The following is a 12,247-nucleotide window of genomic DNA, read 5'->3' on the forward strand; positions in this document are numbered from 1 at the left end:
TACCTTAAATGAGTTAACATATGTAAAGCAATTAGTACAAAGCTTGGCACAGAGCAGGATTTCTGAAGCTTTTTTCTCACCATTTCCGGAAAGAAAAGTTGGTTGCCTAGAGTGGAATGCTGTTGGTTGCAGCTCCAGCAATGCTATCATTTTATCACAAGAGGGCAGTGCTAGCATAGAAAAAGCAGGAAATGTACTTCATGTTGGAAGCGGCAAGAAGTTTAACAATATTGTTCAGCCATTTCATGGGATCACGGAATCCAGGCTGCAGTTGGCCTTGGTCATCATTTTGTCCATCCTCTTGTCTGTCTCTGTGAAATTCTCTGGTAATTTTTAGCCCAATTTTGGAAAAGGATCTCTTTTTGGTTCTCCCCCAAAGTAAAATGTGCTTTTATTTACCCTCTCTTTGTCTCTATCTCAAAGATGTTTTTAAGCATTAAATGTTGTTTATAAAACGTAAAGGCTGAGCGTGTTTCTCCAGCATGTGGATCTTTCGTTCTCTGCCTTTGGCTGTCTGGTTCTTTCATTCACTTTCATTTCACCCCATTATTTTCAGACCGAGAACATCGCCATCATCACAACACATTTTCTGAACACGTTTATTGAGCCCATAAAACGTGAAAGGTGCCAAGTCCACAGCGATTGTTTGTAATCTCTTAATACTTATCTGTGCTCAGGTCATGTCGTATGTTAGGAACTGATCTGGAGTTTATTTAGCATCTTGCATGAGGCATCACATACTGTATTTGGTTTCGTTGTCATGTAATTCTTTGGGTGGATGGAAGACTGAGCCATAGTGTAGAACAAACTGTTTCTCCCCTGAAATGGGGCTGGCCTCCCAGATTCAGTGATGAGAATGCTGATTCTCGCTCATTCTGACGGAAACTGCCTGCAGCCAGCTTGCCCGGTCTCCTTAAGCTGCATCTAGCACTCTGATTCCGGAGAAGTGCTCTAAAAGTAAAAAGTCTTGTCTATGTGTGTGTTAGGAAAAACACATTTGACTTAGAACTATTTTGCTTTTGTGCTTAACAATAAATCCTTTAGACAGCACAAACAGCTGAGTGTCTTGGCAAATTCAGCGATTAGGTTCCACTAAATTTCTAGGTATTTTTGGTTTGTTTTTTAATTGAGAAATATTGGGGAACAATGTGTTTCTCCAGGGTTGCTCAGCTCCAAGTCCAGTTGCCGTTTTCAATCTTAGTTTCAGGGGGCGCAGCCCACCATCCCATGCAGGAATCGAACTGGCAACCCTGTTGTTAAGAGCTCACACTCTAACCAACTGAGCTATCTGGCCACCTTAAATTTTTAGTTTTTAAAAGGACTTGGAGCACTGAATTAATTCCAGTACTAAATTCACGCTCATGGAACAAAGGCACTATCAAACTTAATGGCAAGTATTGCCTACAGTAAATATTTGCTTTGTAAGAATTTATGTTTTAGGGTCTATACACTTGAAGGACCAATTTGTTCCTTGATGTTAACCTAATGTGTATCCAAAACAATAAACATGCCGTGAGACAATTAACTATTCTTGATACATGTATATGCAAGTGAGGTAGGTATTCATAATTGCCTGGCAAAGAAACCATCAACAAAGTGAAAAGACAACCTGTGGAATGGGAAAAAAATATTTACAAACCGTATATCTGATAAGGGGTTAATATCCAAAATATAGAAAGAATGCATACAACTCAGTAATAAAAAAAACAAATAACCCAATTAAAAAATGGGCAAATGACCTGAATAGACATTTCTCCAAAGAAGATATATGAAAGGTCAGAAGGTACATGAAAAGAGGCTCAACATCACTAGTCATTAGGGGAATGCAAATTAAAACCACAATGAAATACCACCTCACACTTGATAGAATGCTCATCATCAAAAAAGATGAGATGACAAATGCTGGCATGCATGTGAAGAAAAGAGAACCCTTGTGCACTGTTGGTGGGATTGTAAATTGGTGCCACCACTATGGAAAACAGTATAAAGGATCCTCAAAAAATTAAAAATAGAACTGCCATGTGAATTCACTTCTGGGAATGTATCCAAAGGCAATGAAAACTAAATCAAAATGATGTCTGCACCCCCATGTTCATAGCAGCATTATTTACAATAGTCAAGACATAGAAACAACCTAAGTGTCCATCAATGGGTGAATGGATAAAGAAGATGTGGTATATATACCATGGAATACTACTCAGCCATAACAAACAGGGAACTCCTTCCATTTGGAACAACATGGATGGACATTGAAGGCATTATACTCAGTGAAATAAGTCAGACAGCGAAAGACAAATACTGTGTTTTCACTTATATGTGGAATCTTTAAAAATGCATAATAAAAAGATCTGATCCCCCTTGAAGTTACAGGACAGTTTTTTAAAAATCCTGATGCACTTACCAGAGAGAATTCTTATGTCTAATTTATTGAGTGTTAGTTATTTTAAATTTCATCAGACTATAGCTTGTGCAAGTTGGATTTCAGTGGCTGCTTATAGACATTATTTGCAAGGTACATGTTTATTGTCTTGGATATCAGTGGCACATAACCATCGGCTTTCTTAATACCATTCCCATTTCCATACTATAGCGATGATTATAAGGAAACAAACAAATAAAATGCCGCATATGAGAATGCCTACTTTAAGAAAACCCGTATTCATAATACAAAGCACATAAATGAAGGGGTGATTCGTAGCAGAAAGAAAGGATTCTTTGATTTCCAGCAGGATGTTTCAGAAGGGTCCCTTTGAATACAAGCTCCCCCAGAGAGCGGAAGTGTTTTGCAGATCATTCAAACCACTGACATCCAGACTGGGGGACAGAGAAGCTTGGAATCTGGAGTTCAGAAGCCATCATTAATTGGAGACTAACACGAAATGAATATAGAAATTCTCTGTTATTTAAATAATGAAAAATATAATTTGATTTTTAGAAACATACATGACCTATGGATGTAGGTAAATATACCTGAGTCAGAATAGTATTTTCCATTATTTATTGAGTACCTACTGTGTGCCAGGAACCACACAGAACTCTGTGTCTGTATTATTTATACCAAACCCTGCTAATAATCGTAGAAGAGAGATTGTGACCGTTTCGCCAGTGAGGATACTGAGGCTCCCGAGAGTGTTCTACCCAAAGCCACAGGGTTAGTAATTGGCAGAGAAGGGTTTTGAATCCAAGTCTGAAGTCCTGTGTGTCTCACTGTGCTGCCTCGGGGGGATTTTGCCCACTAGGCATGAAGTATGCTAACGCTGGGTGCCTGCAGGTGTGTGACTTTGGCTGATGTTCCCTGCCTTCCATCAGGGCAGCTTTGTTGACATCTTTGTTCACTTATCCAATACTAACTTTTATGAACGGAGATAACCAGACCCTGCCTATCCCACCTAAACACATACCGTGGCAAAATTTGTCCATGACTTCAAGTTGGTGCCTCGCTGGGCAGAGGAGAACCTCGAAAATGGGGGCCGTCCAGAGGCATGTTCAGGCGGTGCTGGGAAGGACATGGAGAGGAAGCTGAATGTTGGAGACACACAGCCCCTGGGTTTGTAGGGCGAAGGGCAGAGGCAGGTCTAGCAAGTGGTGACGTGATGGGGCATGGCTTAGTAATGGGCAAGGAGTCAGAAAGCAGCCCCAGTGATGGAGTGGGCAGACAGGTGGGCTGACAAAGAGGCCTGGCAACAGCAGGAAGCCAGAGAGGACCTGGGGCCCAGGGAGGGCTGCCAGAGCAAGACCGTTGGCCACGTTGAGAAGAACTGGGATACCAGGCAGCTCATCAAAGCAGAAACACAGAAAGACAGAAACTTAGTGTCTCCAGCTGATGTAGGAACTCTGTGATTAGAACTGGGGCGCAGGATCAGAGCAAGAAAAGCAGAAATACTGATATGATTCTTAGTGTCTGGCTTATGGTTGCTTAAGTTTCTCTGAATGACTGAGAGGATTGGTGTCCCAGCCTGGAATGGATTTGATCTTCTAGGTGACGGTCAAGGGGCCCCAATATTGCAGTGCCAGGTGTTTTATATTTTTTCGGTGATTTGAACTTATTAGGTATTCAGTACATGTATAGATTGGCTGATTGAAAAAAGAACCTGTATAGATTAAATTAATACTTTAATTGATTTTCCTATTAAGCCTTGGCAAGAGGTGCTTAAACTTCATGACAATTTAAGAAGCATATGGGAGGTAATTAGATTGCCAAGTTTCTAGTCTCAGCTCTACCACTTGCTGGCCATGCTTTTGGGCAAATTACTGAGTATCTTTGAGCCTCATTTTTCTCAACCTATAAAATAGCGAGATATAGATATATATATATATATATATATATATATCCAATGTTATTTTAATACTACCATCAATAAGAATACCCACAATTTATTAAGCATTTCTTTTGACTCAGGCACTATGTGAAGCCTTTAAATACATTATATTATTTGAGTGTTGTGAGGAATAAATGAGGCGTCATAGTCAAGACACCTGGCCCAGGGCATGCCATGTAGTATGCCACTCCCACATGTGGAGATCTGCGTGCATACAGTAGGATATGTACTATGAAGGGGAAGTGGGGGAATTAAGTGTGTTAGAGGGTGGGAGAAGGCGTGATCAAGTGGACTGAGATGAGAGAGAGCTGGATTAGATCGGAGGAAGAAAAACGTTTGTATCAGTGACGTGCCATAGGTAATTCTTTTCTTGAGAGCCCATCACCCGTAGTTGTATAGTAGAATTGGCCACAGTGACCCGATATGCTTTATTAGCATAGTGCAGTCTTCCCCTGTGTCACCCAAGGGATATGGCACTTATGATGTATCTGCTGCAAAGCAGTAAGCGACGAGCTGGTCTCCATCCCTGTTACAGAAGTCCCTTTGGGAATGCTGGTTTGGCTCAGTACCTCCCAGAGGTCTCAGTGGAAATTAGGACTCACCGCCATGGTTGAGTAACCCCCTCTCTTGTTTCGGATTTTCCCAGAAGCCAGCCTGGAGTTAAGGATTTGGCTGCGAGTGGTTTTTTTTGGAGATGACCCCAGGACGTGTTGTAAGGGAGTGGGGAAGTGAGACAAAGAATGAAGGAAAAGCCAACAAAAGTGTGTTGGTAAGAGAATTTCTACTGTGGGCAACTGCGCACACTCCTCCAGGAGAAACTGTGTAGAGTAAGAAAGCCAGGGTACTTAATCCTCCTACTCTCACGCCTCTGTGGTGGAGGTTATACCTTACAGGCATTGACTGGCCAACACTCTGCCCTCAGGTGGAGCAGTGAAGAAGCACAGGGCTGCCTGGCACAGTTGCTAAATGACTTGGGGGAGGAAAGGGGCTCGTAAGGGGGAGGGGGAAGCTGGCAGGACTCCAGCAGCCTCTGCTCAACTCACCTTCTTGTACTGAACACATTCAAGTCCTTAAATCTTCATTTCATATTTGGAAGTCCTTAAAATAAGTGGCCATCTTCTCCCCAAACAGGGCATTCCTTCACTGTAGTTAGTCTTGTATATTCTCTGTGCTTTCTTCAGTCTCTATGTCACTCTAAATATTTTCTTTCAAGTGCCCTTTCTGTATGTTAATCTGCAAATGAGCACAGAATAAAAGACTGAATAGTCTCTATTAAATAAGTATTGAGGCATAAGCAGATCTCTAGAGTATGTGTAAGCTTAAGAGAAATAGTAATATTACACTCAGAAATTGACCCTTTTCAGCCATAGGCAAAGGCGTGCTTTAAGCACATCTACAGAGTTTCAGGCTTTGAATTCTGACCAATAGGGACCTGGTTAGATTTCTGTTACCTTTCAAGGTACATACTGAGCAAAATATATTGGCTGTGATAAATGAAAGGACATTTGAATGTAAATTTCCTTATTTGATAATTATTTTCTAAGCACCATGCATGGCCCGGTCTGGAATTTAAATGCAAATAAGGCCTAATACTCATGGACTATAAAGACAGTGATTAGTGTTTGGACTAAAAATGTTCTTCCTAGGACTTTCTACTTCCCTGGGCCCAATTGTCCCAGTGCCCAATCCATACCTCCAAAATCCATTCAGATTTCTAAGTAAATTTGTCCTAAATACACTGAGTCTGCTGAAATGTTTGACCTTGTATGTAATACTCCTTTCAGGTGAGGTTTACAGTTCTAATTTCAAGATCATATCTTGTATTTGTGACTCCCTGTCCTTAAATTTCAGTGGATGAATTACAAAGGAGGAAATCTAGGGAGGATGGACCTACACTCAGTTCTGGTAGGAAAGTGCGGGTTCCTGGAAATGAGCTGGGTGCTTGACCAGGGCCGGGTGCCTCTCCTTACAGAGGTCCTGACACCGGGAGCTTCACTGAGCAGTGCCGTTGGCAACACGAGCATGACTATATTTTGTTATATGTGATAAGACATGGGTAACGTGAAACTCTCCAGGGGAAATCCAAGAGTAATTTTAATCTTTTGTCTATATCATAAGGGCTGTTCACTAACAAGGAGATGGGCTCATGTGACTTTCACAGCCTCTGTGTCTTTCTTTGCATACCTTTTGGTGACAAACTACATATATCAAGGGTAGGAGATGAGAAAGCAGAAGACTGTTCAAGCCGTAAAAATCTACAACTAGCTCAGGAATAATAGCTCTTCATTGTTCTTTTGCATTATATTTTGCATGTAACTTTAGTTATTTAAACTATATGGATAGTGGCAGGAGTAATATTTATGATCCATCCCTCTCAAGTTTTAAAATAAAATTTAACACTAGAAAGTATAAATTAGGTAAAAGGATCCTTCTGAAGGGTTCCAGTGATAAAAAATACAAATGAAGTAAGCTCGTGGAATTCTCAAGGGAACCTGACATGCTAGAGCATTTGTGAAAGTCTGTGATGTATCATAATCCATCTTGTGTTTTTACTAGAATTTGAAAATTATGCCGAGGTACTTGTGACTGAGTATTGATATTTCAGTTCTTGGAATGTGTTTCTGTCTGAATCTGTTTGCAACTGACTTTCTGGAAAATTTATTATTAATAGCAGACTGTTCTTAAATGCTCCCCTAATCTTTCATTCTTTTCTGAGATATTATTGATTTCATTTTCGTGAAGGAAATGTTATATGGTAATATCTGTGCAGAAGTAATTTGTTATGGTTCAAAGAACTGGATTCTTCTGGGCATTTGTCTTAGTAATGTGATTACAGAGTCACTAACTTGATCTTAATAACATTTGCCTATTATTGTGTATTAGATGCATGAAAGGAAAACTGTGCTTTCTGAGTCAGGATTGCCCTTGTGTATCTCTTTTAGTTGATAATGCCTGGCAAAATTAATGTCCAGGTGATTTTGAGTGGCTATTTGCATTATTTGAAACTAGTTAGGATTAAATCCAAATATTATCACCAATGTTGCATGCAGAGAGGAAATTACTTTTTTAGTACACCTTAAGAAACTTTTAAATCATTGATTCATGACATTTTATAAACTAGCCCTCTTGCACTTCATCAGATGCTGTTTTTACTCTGCTGTGGCTGCAGGAGGCAGCATGGTGCAAAAAGCTCAGACTCTATAGTCAGAGAGCTGTGCTTGGAATCTGACTGCATTACTTGTTATCTATGTGAACTAGGGCTGTGTGAATCAACCACTCTGACCTTCAGTTTCCTCATCTCTTCATGACAGACTGAAATAACAGCATCCCTATTCCCGTTTTCTATTGAAATATTGTAACTGCACCTCCTCACTAAAAATCTCAGTACGTTTTTAAAAAGATTCCCCCTTTTTTTCTTAAAGCTGATAGCAGTCCTATAAAAAGATAACCCTGTCCACAAAAAGACTTGCATGAGATTACTAGTAGCTTTATTCATAACGTCCCCAAACTAGAAACTACCCAAATGTTCAGCAATAGGAGAATGGACAAGCAAATTGTGGCATAGCCACGCAATGGACTATCGTCAGTAAAAGGGAAAAAAACCCGACTGATCCATGAACAACTTGGATAAGTCTTGTAGACATCATGTTGAGCAAAAGAAGCCAGGCACCAAAGAGGGCATATTGTCAGATTCCTTCCACATGAGGTGGTGAAACTGGCAAAACTCCTTTATGGTGATAGAAATAAATCGATTACCTCTGAAAGGAGGGTCTTGATGGAAAGAGGCAAGAGAGAACTTTCAGGTGTGGTAGAAATGTTCTGTCTTGATTTGGGTAGTGATGGCAGGGGTGTATGTGTTTGTCAAAACTTGTCAAACTGTGCAATTAAATCGAGTGTTTTATTGTGTACAAATTATACTTCAATTCAAAGAAAAGACAACTCATTCACCCGTTCAGTGCTTAATTTTCTAATGGCCGGTTTTTGGGATTCTCAGGATGCAGTGACCATCTGCACTCTGGGAATTGGAACAGCCTTTGGAGAGTCCATTCTGGACAACACACCCCGCCATGCGACCATCGTTACCAGGGAGAGCAGTGAACTGCTTCGCATCGAGCAGAAGGACTTCAAGACTCTGTGGGAGGTGAGCCCCAAGGCTTCTTTGTCAATTAATGTGGTTGCGGAAAAGAAAAGGAGCTGCCACATGGATAATGGCATTACAGTCAGGCCTTAATGTGCTCTGTTCTGAGCCAGTGGATGAAATTTAATTTTCAAAACTTGTTTTTGAAATGAGTGAGTGAAAAAGCCATTTTGACACAAGACATCTTTAAAAAAAAAAAAAAAAATTAGTGCTTGCTCCGTTTTCTGTGGTTTGACGTACCTTATAATTATTTCTTGAATGACCATAGAGTGTTTTTACGTATTTCTTCCCTCCTATTGCACATATGTATTCTTAACCGGGGAACAAAAAACTTTGACATTTTCTTTTGCATTTGAAAAATCATCATTGCCTTGTTCCCTGGTAAAGTGGACTGAATGGGGTTAACATTTGCTTCATTTAAATGCTTTTAAAAATGATGTACCCTATAATAAAGTATGGGAAATGAGGGACATCAAGATGTCTGGTTACTTGCCAAGTTCAAAATGCATAGGTGCACAGCAGTGGATGGATGCAACTGGTCCTGGTGGCTTTTGCATTTACCGCTGCTTACCAGCGCCCCTTAGAGTACTGCACTCATTTACAGGAAGTACGGAGAATAAATCATCTTACATGCAGTAATGGCAAATGGAGCACTTGGAAAGGCCCAGCTAAGCCTTGCATCTTTCACGTGCATTCCTTTTCAGTTCTTCAAGCTTCTGATTTTAACCTGTGGTTGTTCCTTATCTTTGTCTGTGGCTCAGTATGTCCAAGTGTTAACCCATCGAGCTGGCAGGCTTCGCCACTTGTCCCAGTGTGGCTAAGATTTTAAACTTGATCTAAAAAGAATTTTGTGTAATCAAATAGTTTCCTCCAGAGCCAAACAAATGACAGATGCATTAAGGGAGCAAACCTGCCGGTGAATGAGTGATGCTTTGCCTTAAAAGTCCTTGGAGGGCCCTGGTGGTGAAACCTGTTACTTTTATTCTTGGCAGTGGTGAATAAATTGCGGGGTTACTTGTTTGAAATGTTTCTCTTAGAAAATATTAAAGAGCTCCAACTGCTCTGTAAAGTTCAGAGACAAAAGCTACTTTTAGGAAGGCAAAGCTAAAGTAGGTTTGCATGAGGTGTGTATGGAGAGGTTTCTGTCAATTAAAAGGAACCAAGCTTGAGGCAAATAAGCCGTTTTTTGGATCTTTCATTTTAAAAGGTAAATGGAAAAAGTCTTTTCTGAAAAGGAAATTTAGAAATCTAGTTTAAGAACAAAAAAAGATTCCTACCTGTGGTGTGTGTCATTATAGCTGCTTTTGTCTGTGATGACTGATTCAAGTTGCTGATAGAGGATGATTTGTGGACATATTAAAAACTTATTTTAATTAGGTGTTCTCAGTGCTATGAAGGAAGTTCCTGAGAAGTTGCTACCTGTGAATCATTTAAAAAATTATTATAAAAAAATTTCAATCATACTGAAAATCAAAATAATACAATGAATACCCATACCCCTGTACTTAGTTTAGCAGTTGTTAATATACAGGCATATTTGCTGCTTCTTTGTTTTTGTTTTTGTTTTATTATTTTTTATTTTTTGAAACCACTTTAATGTAAATGACAGACATCATGATATTTCATTCTAAATATTCGATATATAGCTCTGAAAAATTAGACTATTCTGCTATCTACCTATAATACCATTATTTCATCTACAAAACTAACGATAATATCCTAATATCATATGATACCCAGTCTATGGTTTAAATTTCCCCAATTCCCTAAGTATCTTTTATAGCTGTTTTGTTGTTGTTGTTGTTGTTTCAAATCAGTCTCAAAGAACCATGTATTACATTTGAATGTTACATCTGTCAGTCTCTCTGCCTCTCTCCCTCTTTTCTACCCTCCTTTCCTCCTCTCCCTGCCCTTCTCTTTTTCTCTCCATGGCACTGACTTGTTGAAAAGGCCAGGTCAGTTTCTCCCAAATTCAAGATTTGTCTGGTTGTTTTTCCTGGTATCTCTTATGTACCCCTAGCCCCAAGTTTCCTATGAATGGAAATTAGGGCTAAAGACTTGATTAAATCAAGCCAAACATTTTTGGCACGAAAACATCAAAGGTGACACCTAGTACCTCAGGAGGCTCGTAATGTCTGGTTGCCTCATTATTAGTGACGCTAAATTTGATCCCCTGGTCAGATTGTATCTGAGTACATTTTAGGTCTAATTTTCCACAGGTATATCCCTTAGAGGAAAATTATCAAATGGGGGTATTGATATTGAGGGTGGTCCTTGGTATCCCAAACCTTGCCACATGATTTTGCAGCTCAGTGGATATAACCCCTTATCTGTGACTTCAGAGCATGATTTCCGATCTCCCCTGCCTGTGACTTAAGTGAGCTGAAAAGGATGGGTAGAGGTTTAGTCTGACCTCTTCTTTTATTCTTGGGGACGGGAGTCTCATTGTGAGTAAGAGATCAGTCAGATACTTCATTGTATTTGCCTGTTCATGCAACTAAGTGCAGAGATCAAATTAGGTGGTCAGTCAATGTTTTAACTGGCTAAAATGAAAATGCAAGGAACTCCATTATCTAGTAATCTACATTAATCAAAACTTTATTAATAGGCACACTTGTGCATATGCAGTGCATGATAATCCTAAGAAATTGTAAAATTCTATAGTACCTTTAGAACAGAAAAGATTGCCAGAGTTCCTGTTCTCCGGGTGGGAGTATCTGTTCTACTTTGAGGAGACAGAAAATCAACTAGCAAGTCAATAACATTATTTCAGAGTACAATATATTATTTTCATCAAATAAATCTCATTTCTCTTCTTTGAATGTGGGCGACCCACTGATGGCATGTGTAGTACTAATCTGCTAACAAAATATCTGATAACTAGAACCCCTATGCATTGATTATGTCAGATAATAGAGTTTATAATTCAGCCATTCATTCCGCTGGTAAATAATATCTGTTAGCAACATTAAAACCCAAGTTCATACTGTCAGTTGAAATCTAAATTAGATCTGTCAGCCAAATATCGAAAGGGAAAGATTATGAAGGGAGGGATTACATAACTTCAGGATTCAGGTAGAAGCCTCACTGAACCAAGCGATGGCAGGAAGCAGGCAGCAGAAAGGTAAGCTGGATGATGCCTCTCTCGTCAGCAAGGGAAGGAGAGCTCAGTGTTAGGCCATAGGTTCCGAATAGTGAAAATTAGATAACGTGAGTCATGGGTCTGAATGTGCCTGGGTCTATATTCACCTCATTTGACTATTTCCTTTTCAGGAATGCCATGGTGGGTGCACTGTATGACAAGCACCCTTATATTTGGCTTTGTCTCCTTATCTATGCCCTTGATGTCACTGCAGGGGGCTGAAGGGTAAATATAAGGGCCAGGATTCTGAGTTACTTCTTCTAACTCTGAAAATTATCAGTAGTCACTAACTGGTAGCACAGTCTAAAAATAGCTCTTTGACAGGCTAAGCAAATAGTCTATTTTAAATCTTACACGTGGACTTTAGTGGCGACACAAAATTAGGGAATCCTGCTTCCTTTCCTGATCTAAGGTAAATTTCCTGGCTCTCTGCAGGTAGATAACACACTCAGAGAACTACATGTGAGATTTAAAGAAAATTTTTAAAAATTTTTATTGGGGAACAGTGTGTTTTTCCAGGACCCATCAGCTCCATGTCAAATCGTTGTTTTCAACCTAGTTGTGGGGGACGCAGCTCACTGGCCTGTGTATGACTCTCACTGGTCACCTTGGTGTTATGAGCACCACACTCTAACCACTGAGTAAACT

General features: G+C 39.8%; 1 protein-coding gene across 5 annotated transcripts in view; it reads left to right on the forward strand.

The window, feature by feature from the left end:
• Window positions 1-12,247, forward strand: part of RAPGEF4 (Rap guanine nucleotide exchange factor 4) — a 277,635-nt gene that overhangs the window by 60,576 nt on the left and 204,812 nt on the right. For all 5 annotated transcript variants that reach the window (XM_074338157.1, XM_074338103.1, XM_019727445.2 and 2 more), the window contains exon 4: window positions 8,314-8,460. In XM_074338157.1, coding sequence (XP_074194258.1) covers window positions 8,314-8,460 — 147 coding nt within the window. The remainder of the gene's footprint in view (window positions 1-8,313; window positions 8,461-12,247) is intronic.

The sequence above is a fragment of the Rhinolophus sinicus genome, linkage group LG01, assembly GCF_036562045.2.
Source record: "Rhinolophus sinicus isolate RSC01 linkage group LG01, ASM3656204v1, whole genome shotgun sequence".
In the NCBI taxonomy this organism is placed as follows: Eukaryota; Metazoa; Chordata; class Mammalia; order Chiroptera; family Rhinolophidae; genus Rhinolophus; species Rhinolophus sinicus.